This window comes from Camelus bactrianus, chromosome 9, assembly GCF_048773025.1.
Source record: "Camelus bactrianus isolate YW-2024 breed Bactrian camel chromosome 9, ASM4877302v1, whole genome shotgun sequence".
In the NCBI taxonomy this organism is placed as follows: Eukaryota; Metazoa; Chordata; class Mammalia; order Artiodactyla; family Camelidae; genus Camelus; species Camelus bactrianus.
Genome location: NC_133547.1, coordinates 38,895,866 through 38,910,460, shown reverse-complemented (window position 1 = coordinate 38,910,460; position 14,595 = coordinate 38,895,866). Strand labels below are relative to the sequence as shown.

The window sequence follows — 14,595 nt, the reverse complement described above, 5'->3', positions numbered from 1 at the left end:
CTTGTGTTTACCAGTTTATTAAAGGATATGATAAAGGATACAGATGGGAACAGTCAGATGGAAAGATACTTAAGGGGAGGTGTGGAAGGGTCCTGAGCACAGATGCTTCTGTCCTTGTGGAGTTGGGTGTCACTCTGCCCGTATGGGGATGTGTCTGCCAACAGGAAACTTCCTAAAACCTGTGCTATTGAGATTTTTATGGAGGCTTCCTCATGCGGACATGATCAATTATTAACTCCGTTTCCAGCCTGTGTCTCCTCTTTGGAGAAATAGAGGAGGGCGGGGCTGAAAATTCCAGGCTTCTCATCATGGCTCGGTCTTTCTGGTGACCAGTCCCCATTCATGAGCCATCCAGAAAACCCACCCGGAGTTGCCTCAGGAGAACAAAAGATGCTTCTAGTGCTCTAATCACTTAGGAATTTAAAAGGGATTTAGGAGCTTTGTGTCAGGGATGGGGTCAAAAATAAAATATTAGAACAAGAGATGCCCTTGTGCTCTTACCACTTCAGAACTTACAAGGGTTTAGAGGCTCTGTGCCGGGAACACGGAACTAAGACCGAGTTATGTATTTTCTGTTATCTCACGATGTTTTGTGTGGCGCCATCTGACAGTGTTTTCAGTAGTGGGAATCACGGACCTTCCCTGGAGTGCTCAGCTATCAGTATGACTCATGTGCCTCCAAATGTCAGCTTCCTTTCTGCCATTTCACTGTCTCTTAGCGTCCCCAAAACTGAACTCCTGGGAGGCAAATCTGAAAGGTGCTGTTTGAAACAGCTTGGCTAAGTCATCAGAGTATGAGGTAGGAATCACCTCCTAGTTCTACTTTTTCAGTAGGAAATACTGTAGCGGGGAGGGTAGCTGAGAAGGCAGATTCTCCCAAGAATGTGTACTTCACATCTCTTTATCTTCTGCTCTCAAGAACAGTCCATTTTCCTTTCAGGCTTTCATCTCCATCCCTCTTTCCTCTCATTTCCTTGTCTCTAGCTCCCTCTCTACATTGATGGAGGGCCTTGGCACTTGACAGCCATCTTCTCTTCACCCGAGTCCTGGGGAACTTCAGTATTCGCATTGGTGACCCCTCTCTCTCCTTAGCGTTAGTGCTCCTTGTTGTTCTCAGCACCAGAGACTTTCATTCCGCTTTGCTTCGGTCGCTCACTCCCTCTCAGGGCTGTATCATAACTTGAAGCTACTACTCCTCTGAAGTCTATACACCTGTATCCTACCTTCTGACCCTTCTTCTTCCAGATTGTATACTGTCTTGCTCCTACAGTATTTGCTTTTTGACTTACAGACCTCTGGCCCCTTCATTTCCACCAGCCCATCAATCTCCTCTTGATTGATTCCTTCCACCACTCCTACTTGCTTTTCCCCAACCCTGAAGCATCCTACAAGTTGTTCTCTTTGCCCCAACATTTGGGCTATTAAACATTTCTAGAGAAAAATGAAACGGTATAGGCCCAAGAATAACTAAGACATTCTTGGAGAACCATGAGGAGCTGGGGCCCTGCCCTATCAGATATCAAGAGTTGTTATTAAGCTATTATTAAGACTTAGTGGTATTGCTACACAGATAGACTAAGTTGACAAATGGAACATACTCTCCCAGAAATAGACCGATGCACATTTGGGATTTGTCACATGAGGGAAGTAGCTTTGCAGATCACTGGGAGAAGGAGAGACTATGCAATGAATGGTGCTGGTGCACCTGGTTATCCATGCAGACAGAGATGAAGTTGGGTACATACCTCACACTGTCCACAAAAATCACAGGCATAGAAAACAAACTTGTGGTTCCCAAGGGGAAAGGAAGAGGGGGAGGGATCAACTAGATTAGGAGTATGGGGTTAACAGATACAAGCTACTATACATAAAATGGATAAGCAATAAGGATTTACTGTACAGCTCAGGGAACTATATTCAATATCTTATAATAACCTATAATGGAAAACAATCTGAAAAGAATATAACTGAATCACTGCTGTACACCTGAAACTAACACAATATTGTAAATCAGCTATACTTCAGTTAAAAAAGAATCTACCTAAATGTGAAAGTTACACCACAATACCTTTAGGGGAAAAAGAAGGAAATGTCTTTATCTCAGTGTAGGGAAGAATTTATTAAAAAAAAAATACAAAAGTCAGTAACCATAAATAAAAATATTGATAAATTCAGCTATATTAAAATTAAGACATCTATTCATGGACATCATAAATAAAATAAAAAGACAAAGAGAAGGTATTTGCTGACTTATAACTTGAAGGATTAGAATCAACTACATAGAGAACTCTACATATTTAAGAAAAAAGACACAACACAGTACAATGGGCAAAAGATATGAAAGGGCATTTCACACAGGGAAAAACATGAATAGTAAATAAATATGAGATGCTCAACTTTGTATTTTGAAGAGAAATTAAATTTAAACCTATAATGAGACTATCTTATTTAAGCAGTTTGTCAATACTAAGTGTTCTGAGGCTTTAAGCTACAGAATTTAGAATTCATTTATTCATCATCCAGTAAGCATTTGCTCTGTGCCAGGGACAGTTCTAGACACTTTGGTCGTATTAGTGAGTAAAATCAACAGAAATCCTTGCCTTGTGGAGGATGCTTGCATGCGTGAATGGGAGGTTGGTGGGTAGGATCAGGCAATAAATAATTGCATTAAAACAGAAATAGTGATAAAAATAGAGCTATAAATATTACAGCCCAGAAGAATAGTGCTATAAACATCAGGTGTAACTAGGACTCTTATGCAAATATGGAATGCTAATACCTGTCTGCTGGGACAGATGGAAGTTTCAGTGTCATTTTACATATGCAGATCAAATTAGAAGTGACACTGGAAAATACAATAATAAATATCTGAAAATCGCATTTTTTGATTGCCATCTTTATGCATCACTTTCACACAAATCATGAATAAATATAAAATTTGGAGGAGACATCAAAACTTTTTTTCAGAGATCTTCATTAATTCAACAAATAAATGAGCACTTTCTTTGTGCCAGTCATTTTAGGTGCTGGGTCTACAATAATGAACAAAATAGTCAAAATCCTGGACGGTTTCGAGCTGTTCTTAGGAAAAAAGCAGGTACAAATGACATTATTGTGAAGAAACTTCTAAAAGAAGCAAAAAATTAATGAAAAATATCCAAGGCTATAATATATTAATTTTAAATATTGAAGATAAGGTACCAGGATTTCTTTAGACTCAAAAGGCTCAATGACCAAGTTTGATTTTTTTTTACAATCACTGCTAATTTTCAGAGAAAATTGGAGAAGGAAATTGACAGCTTATTTTGAGTATATTGCAAAGTCACCTCCAAATGTTACAATAGAACATTGAGAACTATCTTCCTGAACCAGTGTAAGAAAAAATGGATCATAAATCCATTCATTACTATGTCCCAATTTTATCTTCTAGCTTCAGTTTTTAATAGCTCATTGACTTGGAGTTCGACTGAGCACCAAAAGTAGCCTTGAGTGAGGTCTGTAATTTTGGGGTCCATTTTTATCTAAATGATTAAACCAGCAGATCGTCAAATGCTTGTTGCCATTTCCAAAACCTTATAGGACTATTAAGTTGAAACAGAAACTGTCATTCTGCAACATGGCCAATGATGTTCGTTTTATGTATAAATTTTGTTTTGTTCTTTCATCAGCTTCTTTTTATTTTCAGCATCGATTCTGATGGGACGATGACAGTGGACTGGAACGAATGGAGAGACTACTTCTTACTTAATCCTGTTACAGACATTGAGGAAATTATCCGTTTCTGGAAACACTCTACGGTGAGTACGCTTTGTGTATTACTTTATACTTTCTTGGAGCTGTAAACCCTCGGTGTAGCTATCACCTAAGAGGACTGTAACACTCGGGCCAGGGTACCCAAGTCCCAGCAGCTCCTTAACGTGTAGATTTCTGCTTATTCTATTGAGTATATATTCAGAGTATCTTAAAACAAAAGTCCAAAGATCTCCAAGGCTGCATAAACATTGCAGATGTAGTTTCTATTTTTGCCATTCTCAAAACTTGGAAGAGGTACCGCCTTCCAAAAATCTTACGAAGATAAGCTGCCCAGTTTTTATTGGCATTTAAGTATTCTGCCATAGGGAAGTGTAAAAGCTTTTCTTTTTTATAGACGTTATCTTGCGTAAATAATCTCAGTACCTCATCGCTGCTGAGAATCTATTTACTTGGCCATTGATAATGGCCAAAGATCCCTTCTGAAACTTGGCTGTGTGGTCAACTGCCTAGATTTATCTCCGGCACCTGTAATAATAATTATGGAAGATTAAAAAATGTTTGACTCATCAGCTCAGCATTTCATACCTATCTATATTCCTCAAAACTTTTGAATTTTAATTAAATTTCATCAATATTCAGCTAAAATAGCCTGGGGTAAATGAAGTTCATTTTATTGTGTAAACTGTTCCGGAAAACAATGGGAGCTCTTTGAGGGAATTTTTATTTTTCTAATGAGTTGACTTCTATACTTATTCCTGGATTTCAGTCAAATTTACACGCACTAAATGAAGCCTGGAGTTCACATCACCACTAGTAACAATGCCTAGACTTACTTAAAGCTGTGTACCATCATTAGTGATTAATGAGTATAAAATTTTAGCTATGAGTATAAAATCATCCTATATTAGTAGTTCAGTTGCCTTGACAAATTTTATACTTATGTGAGGTCATATTTACATAATCAAATTCTTACTGTATCTTTGGAGACAGTTGATAACGTATCCGTTTTATTGATAGTAAAATGAAGAAATAAGAGGGTTACAGGTATAGCACAGCCCCTTACCCTGACACTCTTACCTATAAAATCTTTTACACCAGAATCATTTAGATAATAAAGTTGTAAAAACATCAGGATAGAATTTTGCTTCTGTCAAGCTATATTTGTGATGTCTAGTCCTGTTCGGAGTAGATTGAAAGGTAGATCATTTTAAACGACACCTCCCTGTTAGCTAAATTTTATGTAGGCTCTACTGCATGTTTTAAATGATAAGTCAGATTTATAAAAATATTTATACAGTCTATTATAGGAAATGAGCTTAGGGGTATTCACATTACAGTTTTTGTTTAATTTTTATTTACATATTTAAAGCACGTATCATGGTATAAGTTATAAATAATGTGGAAAGAATTTTGAGATAAAGGGAGTATCTTTGAAGAACTGACAAATTAATTTTTCTGTAGCTAATAGGGACTCACTACACTGGATAAAATGCTGCCCTTTCATTGTGACTGAGATGTAGAAGAGAAAAGTTATTCCAAATCTACTAAGAAAAAAAGGTGTAATTACTGGTTTTGTAAATTTGTAATTACTGTTAATTTTTGCTTCTTGTGAACTGATACCACATCTCATTTAGCATGAACAGGCTATTTATAATCACCTATCTGCTCAGATTGGTTCACTGTGGAATTTTCTAAGGAATGAAGTTGATCTTAACTTTAACCCAGAAGAGAAACAAACAAACCTTCCATGATGATTTATTTTTAATTGAAGGAGGCTGGGGATCTTCTTTTCCGTTTTAACAGGGTATTGACATAGGAGATAGTTTAACTATTCCGGATGAATTCACGGAAGAAGAGAAGAAGTCGGGGCAGTGGTGGAGGCAGCTTCTGGCGGGAGGTGTTGCTGGTGCCGTCTCTCGGACAAGCACCGCCCCGTTGGATCGTCTGAAAGTCATGATGCAGGTGAGCCTTAGGATCTTACGTCTAAGGTTGTCCTAAACATTCTGAAACAATGAGAAATATGGTGCTGTGAAAAAAGTTTGAAAGTTTCTCGGTAATAGTCATACCTTTAAAAAGAAATCTCTTAATCTTAGTACTGTTGATTCTAAGTTCATTGCATAAATAAGTATTTCGTTGTTTGACCAAACCTTAAATTATGGGTACGTGTGTATGCTGAGCTTTTAATCTTGGCATCCAGTGACTATTCAGATGTTTAATTAGAGAAGAAAATCTCCAGCCATTTTTGTAGGGTTCTCATTAAATTATTGGTATTTTCTATTTTATGTACTTTATCCAGAGAGGGTTTTTCTGAAACCTAGAGTCTTGGAATAAGGATGTAATTTTAAAAATTATTCTGAAGCTAAAGTCAGCAGGAAAAGACCTGGATTTGTAGACTGACTTTGCTCTCTACTAGCAGTGTAGCCTTGGCTGGTCAGGGTGGACAGAAACAGGGAAAGGAAAGGCTTAATATTAATTTGGTGCTCATTATGTAATCCCCTAGTCACCCAGCAAGGGGGGATTTATCCTCATAGTATCTGTGGGGAACATAAGGCTCAGAGTTAAATAACTTTTCCTTTGCAACAAATTAGACAAGGAATGGAGTGTTTTGGGCTCTAAAGCTCAGGGCTCTCATGCTGCATAAAACCCCTGAGGCCTCATTTCCCTTCATTCTGGAATGGACAGAAGGATATCCAACCTGGGTGGTTGTAAGAATTAAACAATGTAAGGTATGTGAAAATGCCCGGTACACTGGGACACGCTTCCGGAATATAGTAGTTGCTTAAAAAGGGTTTTTAAAAGTTGGGTTGTTATACCAACAGTCAGCACTTTTTATGTTTGTCCTTAGATTTCTGTATGAAAAGATTTCTGACAATATTTTGAATTAACATCCATTCAGGGTAGTGCCTACATCCCAAAATACATTTAGGGGTAAAGATACTGCTTTAAAGAAAAAGGAGAGTGAACTGGTATGGATGTTTTTCTTTAGGAACAATAGTAAATTGACTTTGAGAGAGCCTGAATAAGTGTTCGTCTTTCCCTTTGTCATATTTTATTGTGAAGTTTATCTAACAATAAAATGTATATATCTGGACCTTAATTCCTGCAAGTTTGGGGGGTTCCCTAAACTACCTTCAGATTCAGTAGTTCAATAGACAGGCTCACAGAATTCACTGGAAACTTTTATACTTGTGATTATGGTTTATTACAGGGGAAGATACAGATTAAAATCAGCCAAGGAGGGAGGAGCATAGGACTGAGTCCAGGGAAGTACCAAATGCAGAGTTTCTGTTGTCCACTCCCTGTCGAGTCATAATATGTCACTTTCCAGGCTTTGGTGTGTGACAACATACACAGAGTTGTACACCAACCAGGGAAGCTCACCCGAGTCTTTATTGTGACCAGGTCACAGGCTGCCCGCGTAGCTGACCTGTAGTCTTCAGCCCCTCCCATCTTGGTTTTTGGTTTTTTTTTGATAGTAATTACTCATTTTGTGTAAGCTGAAACAATTAAAGAAGAGCTGACTTCTTTAATTATTTTTGGTTTATTAGATTCAATCAGTTTTTATATCAGGGCCATCCTGAGGTCTAGTATATTTAAACAACTATCACAGCTGTAATATGAGCCGGCTATCATCAGTCCTCGCTGGGTTAGGCAGTTGGTACATGAGGTCTCGAGAGAAGCCATAGGAGGTACAGTTTTTATTTCTGATGTCACGCTCTGTGCATTCCAGTGTCTGTGGCTCTGATATGCAAAGTACCCACATTGTTTTCAGACCTGTTTATATTTCATGTCAGTATTACTTCTTGTGGGGAGAGAGAATGTATTACCTTCTGTATGTTTTTCTAATTTTTCTTACACTGAACTTGCTCGTGTTCCAAAAGGTGTTCCGTAGCCTAATAAATAATAATTTAGTTCATCTCATCTGATGAATGCTGTTCATAATTTTAATTTTGATCCTGTCTTCTCCGTCTGCTTTGCCACATTAAGTATATTCATTTTTCTTAGTTTTGGATTCAGAGTCAGGCTTCTAAAATGGTGGTCATAATTCTTCCCATTATACATTTTCTCAACCTTCCATATTCTATTTTGAAATATATCTTCTTGCGGTAATAAGTAGTATTGAAGGAACGAGAGTGGTCTGTATTGTTATTTTAGAAATAGTAATGACAACATGCCACCAGTATTTCATATTATTTTGTGTTTATTTTTAGGTCCATGGTTCAAAATCAAACAAAATGAACATATACGGTGGCTTTCGACAGATGGTGAAAGAAGGAGGTATCCGCTCCCTTTGGAGAGGAAACGGTACAAATGTTATCAAAATTGCTCCTGAGACAGCTGTTAAGTTCTGGGCATATGAACAGGTAATTTTGTCCATTTTTATCACTGGTGGAATTTATTAACAAAGATGAGCTAATAAACTAATTTAGTAACAATGAACATGCAGTGCTTTTTAGATCATTGTTTTAATTCATAATAATTTTCCACATATACTCCACGAGGAATTTCTCTTACAAGAGATTAGACTAGATAAACTCAAAGATTTCTCATGACTAAATTCTGGGGTTCTGAATTTCGTACTATTTATAAAGAAAGACTTCTGTGTGCTTTTCTAAGTAGCTCTGAAAGGAAATAGAAAATTTTAGCTTATTCATTTTGAATTCAGAACAGAAGCTGCACACTAACATAAGTTTTTATGAAAGTATCCCCATCCAGCATCTGAGAGGAAAACTTTTAAGTTGAAGTCCTTTGTGTAATTTGACATTGCTATGAAATGGAGTGGACTTTGAAAGTTCCATGAAGGCAGGGGTTTGGCTCCATGCACTCCAGCGTTCAGACAGAGCCTGGCATGTGATCAGTGCCCATCAAGTGCTTGCTGAATGAGTGAGTGAGTGAGTGAATGAAGGATTTACCTCTGAATCAACTGCCCAGGTTCAGAGTACTTCGATGTTAGGGTGCTGCTTCACCATAACCTGGCGTTAAGAGGAAACAGTGCAGTGGGTTTAAGAGTTTGGTTTCTCTTTATGATCATCAGCAGAACTGTCTAGGTGAGTGGGCACCAAATTATTCTTTCTGTTATTTCTTCCATCATTGTTAATTATAGACCATGAGAACCTTGAAATTTAACTCCACCTCCTACTCTGTATTATTTCAAATAGATTTTGATTATTTTGTTCTTGAGCAACAGAATATTCTTGACAAGATTACAAAGTCTAGTGGTGTCTTTTTTTGGCTTAGGAAATGAAGAAGCAAGGAAAAAAATGAATGGAAATGTGGTCTCCACAGCTTTACTTAGAGCCTGTCTCTGGGAAGGATATCTCCCTTCTGTGATTGTTTGAAGATTCAGATCACAACTAGTAAGGGCTAGCTGTTTAGATACCCGTAGGTTATTCTAACCACATACTTGGATTTTATAATAGGAAAGCTGGAGCCTAAAATAAATAAGATAGGCAGGAGCCAAATGTAATAGGAGCCTAGATTTATCCTGAATATGGTGAGGGGCTGAGAAGGCATCTTATGTAGGGAAGTGAAATGAGTGTATTTATATTAAAGATAGGTCAACCTGGCAGAAGAGCGGGAGTGAATTGGATGACAGTGAGGCTGGACAGGAAGTAGGGAGACTATTTAAGGAAATATTCCAGGAATTCGGTTAAGAAATCGTGAGCACCGGTATCAGGTGGTGGCTGTACGGACCGGAGGAAAATGGAAATGAACTGAAAAACATTTGGGGAAAGAGAAACAACAGAACTCACTGAGTGGATGTGGAGGTGAGAGAGAGGAATCAAGGATGATACTCTGGTTTCTAACTTGAGTAACTAAATATGTAAAGTATACAGAAAGAGGAACGGGCTTAGGTGTGAAATGGTGGGTTGCGTTTTGGACAAGCTGGGTTTAAGCTGTCTCTGTGACAGGTACAGGGAGCGGTCCAGTAGGACCTTTGATCTCTGATCGAGAGGTGGTTACTGAGGGGAAGCCAGGAAGGCGTCTAGAATGAGAAGAATTCTGGGAATATGTCCAGGGGGAAGGAGGAGGAGAAACTTGCAAAGGAGACTGAGGAAGAGCAGCCAAAGGGACAGGAGAAAATCAGAGAGATGGGAGATCTAAATGTTTCAGTGAAGTAATGAGATGAGAAAACCATTGAAATGAGCTAAAGTGAACAGGAGGTGGAGAATACTGGGCAGCAGACACCTTTGTTAGGGAGTTTGACTTCCGTGAAGGGAAGGGGAAGAGGAGAGGGAGAGAGGGATAGATAAGAAGGATGTTGGGCAGAGGGGGGGTTTTGATAAGTTTTATCTGAGTAACTTGCCCACGGCTGAAGGAAGCATGTCTGTTCAAAGAAAGAAACAAAAATGAAGTGAGAGGGACTGGTCAGTGCAGCAGGTATTCAGAGGAAGTACGTGTGTGCGGTGGGAGGTGGGAGGCCTGGGGGAGAAGTGGGTGCCATCCAGACTGTTGGCAGGGTTAGCCCCTGACTGTGTGGACGACTCTTCTCATGTCAGCTTGGGAAGGCGGTATCAGTGGATGTGGGTGATTTTGTGGGGCTGGGGGAAGAAATACTAAGATGTTCTTGGCTGGTGGCCTCTCTGTTCTGCCTTTAGTTCCCGAGAAGGAACTTTTCTTGAGAATGAGGGGGGAGGTGTTATTAGAAGCTGGAGGAGAATGAAGAAGGCTGAACTGGGTGTTTCAACAAGTGGAGAGAAAATTGAAATAGACAAAAGGATTTCAGGCTGGCCTTGAGAGCCCAGCTGAGTCTCCTTTGGGAAAGTCAAAATCTGGGGCCTTGAGCAAACCACTTAAAGTCTCTGTGACTGTTACCCCATCTCTGGGACAGGAATTAAGCCTGGTGACACAGTGCTAAGCACCTGGCACAGTGCCTAACCCTTTACAGGCTCTCTGTCCTCAACTCTTCCCTTTGTGCATGGTATGTTTTGGGGTGCAGGAGCCCCAAGCCCCTACTCTTTAAATATTTATTCTCCATCAGTCATTAAATATGTACTGAGTACTTTTGATGGGTGCTGTTTGGGTGGGAGTACAAGATGTAAAAGATGCCTTCAAGGTTCCTATTCATATGCAGGGAGTTTTTTAATTAATTATATTTAATACTTGTGATAATCTGATGACATGCAGGAAAATTAATAGGGTCTACGCAGAAAGAGTGTTACTGAACATTCTGGAGCAGTTCAGGAAACAGAGCCTGTGGAAACATTGACCATTTGGTGGGAAAATATCTGCCATTTGGGGAACTTTGTGACATTATAATAGATTGAATTTTTCTCATGAGCAGAGAAACACAGTTGTACTAGGAGAAAGTATTCCTGTATTTTTGCGTTGGGCTTTTTGGATTCCAAGGAACAGATACTCTGGCTGGCTCTGGAAAGCAGGGCAGGGCGAGGTCACTGTGGAGAGGACCCTCAGGAAGTGCAGAAAGTAGAACATCGCTGACCTGTCTCTTCTCCATGTGTCTGCTTCTCTGTTGCTTTATCCATTTCTCCCTCTAGTGTCAGTGGTTAATGACCCCTGTAGACCCACCTCGCATTCCTAGGAGAAGGAATCTAGTTTGCCTGGCTTACAGCCACTGTCCGTGTCTGGGTGGAGCCTTTTCTCTCCGAGCTGTAGAAGGATAATATAGTAGTAACATTTACTGAACAGTTGCCATGTTCCCAGCACTGTGCTAAATGTGTTATGTGTCTTATCTTACTGAATCCTTTCAACAGCACCGTAAGGTAGGTACTGTTATCATAGACGAGGAGACCGCAGCTTGGACGTGTTCATGAACTTGCTCAGGGTCACAGCTCTAGGCTTCCAGCCCAGGTCTGCCTCTCTGGACTCTGGAGTCCATGATAACATCCTGCCCATTGGTATTTCGGCTGCATTTATGTCAGATTTCCACCCTTGCCCAGCTCAGCCGTGTCGGTTGCTTTTAGTACTGGTGGGCCAGGTGAGCTCTGGGGTTGACACGTTAGTATAATTACGTGTATTACCTACATAAACTTTTGTGCTAAGTTGTTTTGTTAATATTTGTTTGTCACGTTTATTAGTTTTATTTGTACTGGTGAAAATAAACTTATCTTAATAAAAGAAAAACTATGGGGAAAATTTCCAAAGACTGAACACTTTGTTAACCTTGTATTTTCTGTGCATCTAGGGAAGAGTGCTATGATTTAGTTTTAGCAAAGGAGCTACTGGGTGCCCTCTGTGGACCGTTTGTGTTCTGTGGAATTCTAACTTGAAAATCACTGTCCAGTACTCTGAATGCGCTAGCATTCAAGCCTTGTTTTCCTGTTAGGTATTGTTAATGCAGTGTGTGCATAATTGAATTCTGGGAGCTGATCTGTATTTTGGTATTGTCTTAGTTTGGGCTGCCATAACAAAAATCATAATAGACTGGGAGGTTTAAGCAACAGAAATTTATTTCTAACAGCTCTTGAGCTGATGATAGACTCATCAAAGTGCTGACCAATTTGGTTTCTGGTGAGGGCTCTCTTCCTGGCTTGCAGATGGCCACCCTCTCACCGTGTGCTGTTCACACGGTCTTCCCTTGGTGCATATGTGTGGTGGGGTGAGAGAGGGAGGTGGGAGAGAGCATGAGAAGCGTGTGAAAGAAAGAGAAAAAGAGAGAGAGAACTCTGGTGTCTCTTCTTATAAGGACACTAATCCTGTCATGAGGGCCCCACCCTCAAGACCTGATGGAACTGAAATTACCTCCCAAAGGCCCCATCTCCAAATACCATCACATTCGGGGTTATGGTTTCAACATGTGAATTTGTGGCAGCCGCGGGAGGGGAAACAGCACAATTCATTCTGTAGCAGGTATTAATGTGCATTTAAAACTTCATTCACACAGTACAAGAAGTTGCTTACTGAGGAAGGACAAAAAATAGGCACCTTTGAGAGATTTGTTTCTGGTTCCATGGCGGGAGCAACTGCACAGACTTTCATTTATCCTATGGAGGTAAGTACCACCGTGAAGTCTGAGTGCATTAATGGTGTTTGTATTACTAGCTACTGCTGTATAACAGGTTATCCCCAAATTCACAGTTTCAAACAACAAGTGTTTATTTTCTCACAGTTTCTGTGGGTCTGGGATCTGGGTGTAACTTAGCTGAGTGTCTCTGGCTCGGGATTTCTCACAGCCTGTAGTCAGGGTGTCAGCCTGAACTGCAGTCACTGCAGGGTTCAACTCGGGCTGGATCTGCTCTCATGCTTATTCATGTGTTTGTTGCCAGGTCTCCCTGGCTATTGGTTGGAGACATCAGTTCCTTATCGTAGGGGCCTCTCCATAGGATACTTGAGTCTCCTCACAGCATGGTAGCTGGTTTCTCCAAATCAGTTTTCAAAGGGAGCACCCAAGATGGAAAGTGCAATCTTTGGTCACATCTGCTCTATTCTGTTGGTCACACTGACTGCCCCTGGTAGAGTGTGGAAGGGGACTACACAGGGTGTGAATACCAGGAGGCAGGGATAGTTGGGGGCCATCTCGGAGGCTGGGGGCCCTAGTGTTGGTAAGAATTACAACACTCGCTCCTCTCCAAAGAGTTTCTGTACCATAAATTTCATAGTGGAACCTTAGAATTTGATTAGGTGATAGTAATCTTAACTGGACATCCTTCCATTAGAGCATAGGCTGGCAAACCGTGGACCTGTGGATTATATGTACCCTTGAACTAAGAATGGTTTTCACATTTTACCTTTTTAAGGTGGCTTAAGACAAAACAAACAAAACAAAACAAAACAACAAAGAATATGCAACAGAGACCTGATATTTTAGTTCTGCAAAGATTAAAATATTTACTATATAGAAAAAGTTTGCCAACTCCTGCTTTAAAGCAGAAATAATATTGTAGATGTGGATATTTTTATTGGTAGGACAGAGAGTTTTTCAAAAACTGGTAAGACCTAAGTAAGAAATACCCTAAATTTTCACCTTTGTGGTGTACATCTTAATACAGCTTTCCCTGCAAGCATCTTAATATTCTTATTCACATTATTGCACACACCCCTCAAAAACATATCCTAATTCAATACCTAGTCTTCCTCTTACATCCTCCATCTCCGCTAACAGCATCACCTTCCCTCTTCCCTGCTGGCCCCGTGCTGTGTTCCGAGCTAGAAACACTGGAGTCATCTGTTACACTACCATTTCCCCCACCCTCCATATCTAATTTGTCACCAGTCAGTTTTGTTAAGACATCAATAGATTATCTTCCCTCTGTTTCCTCTGCCACTGCCCTAATTCAGATCCTCTTTGCAATAAATGGGTCTTCTTGGCTCTGGACTTGGACCCTCAAGAGGGGATAATATGTGAGGGCGAACACGCCAATGAATTGGGCAGTCATTTGAGTGACAGTGTATGCTAGGTATTTACTCTCTGTGAGATTACTTCTCTTGAATTCCGTGATGACAGATTAATATGAATAATAATATTTTGTTATATTCTTTCATAACCAGGTTTTGAAAACCAGGCTGGCTGTAGGCAAAACTGGACAATACTCTGGAATATTTGATTGTGCCAAGAAGATTTTGAAACACGAAGGCGTGGGAGCTTTTTACAAAGGTTATGTTCCCAATTTATTGGGCATCATACCATATGCGGGCATAGATCTTGCTGTGTATGAGGTGAGTTTGTAGCAAGTTTTTGAATCTGAAAATGTAGCTAAATAGTTCTCATTGTTAGAATTTGACTTTATGTAGAGAAATACATACATAACTGGAAACAGTTTGTGACCAAAAGGAGATTCAAGGGTGTGTTTTTTGATATTTCTTCTCAAGTTCCTTGACTATGTGACCCATAAGCCTCTGGTCACTTTTGTATTAGATTTCCCTGCAAATTAGTTTTATTAA

General features: G+C 39.8%; 1 protein-coding gene across 1 annotated transcript in view; it reads left to right on the top strand.

Moving 5' to 3' along the window:
- The window catches only part of SLC25A24 (solute carrier family 25 member 24), a 45,691-nt gene that overhangs the window by 22,154 nt on the left and 8,942 nt on the right, over positions 1–14,595 (top strand). The window contains exons 4-8 of the mRNA XM_074370079.1: positions 3,686–3,797; positions 5,557–5,715; positions 7,965–8,117; positions 12,599–12,706; positions 14,203–14,370. Of these exons, the coding sequence (XP_074226180.1) occupies positions 3,686–3,797; positions 5,557–5,715; positions 7,965–8,117; positions 12,599–12,706; positions 14,203–14,370 (700 nt within the window). The remainder of the gene's footprint in view (positions 1–3,685; positions 3,798–5,556; positions 5,716–7,964; positions 8,118–12,598; positions 12,707–14,202; positions 14,371–14,595) is intronic.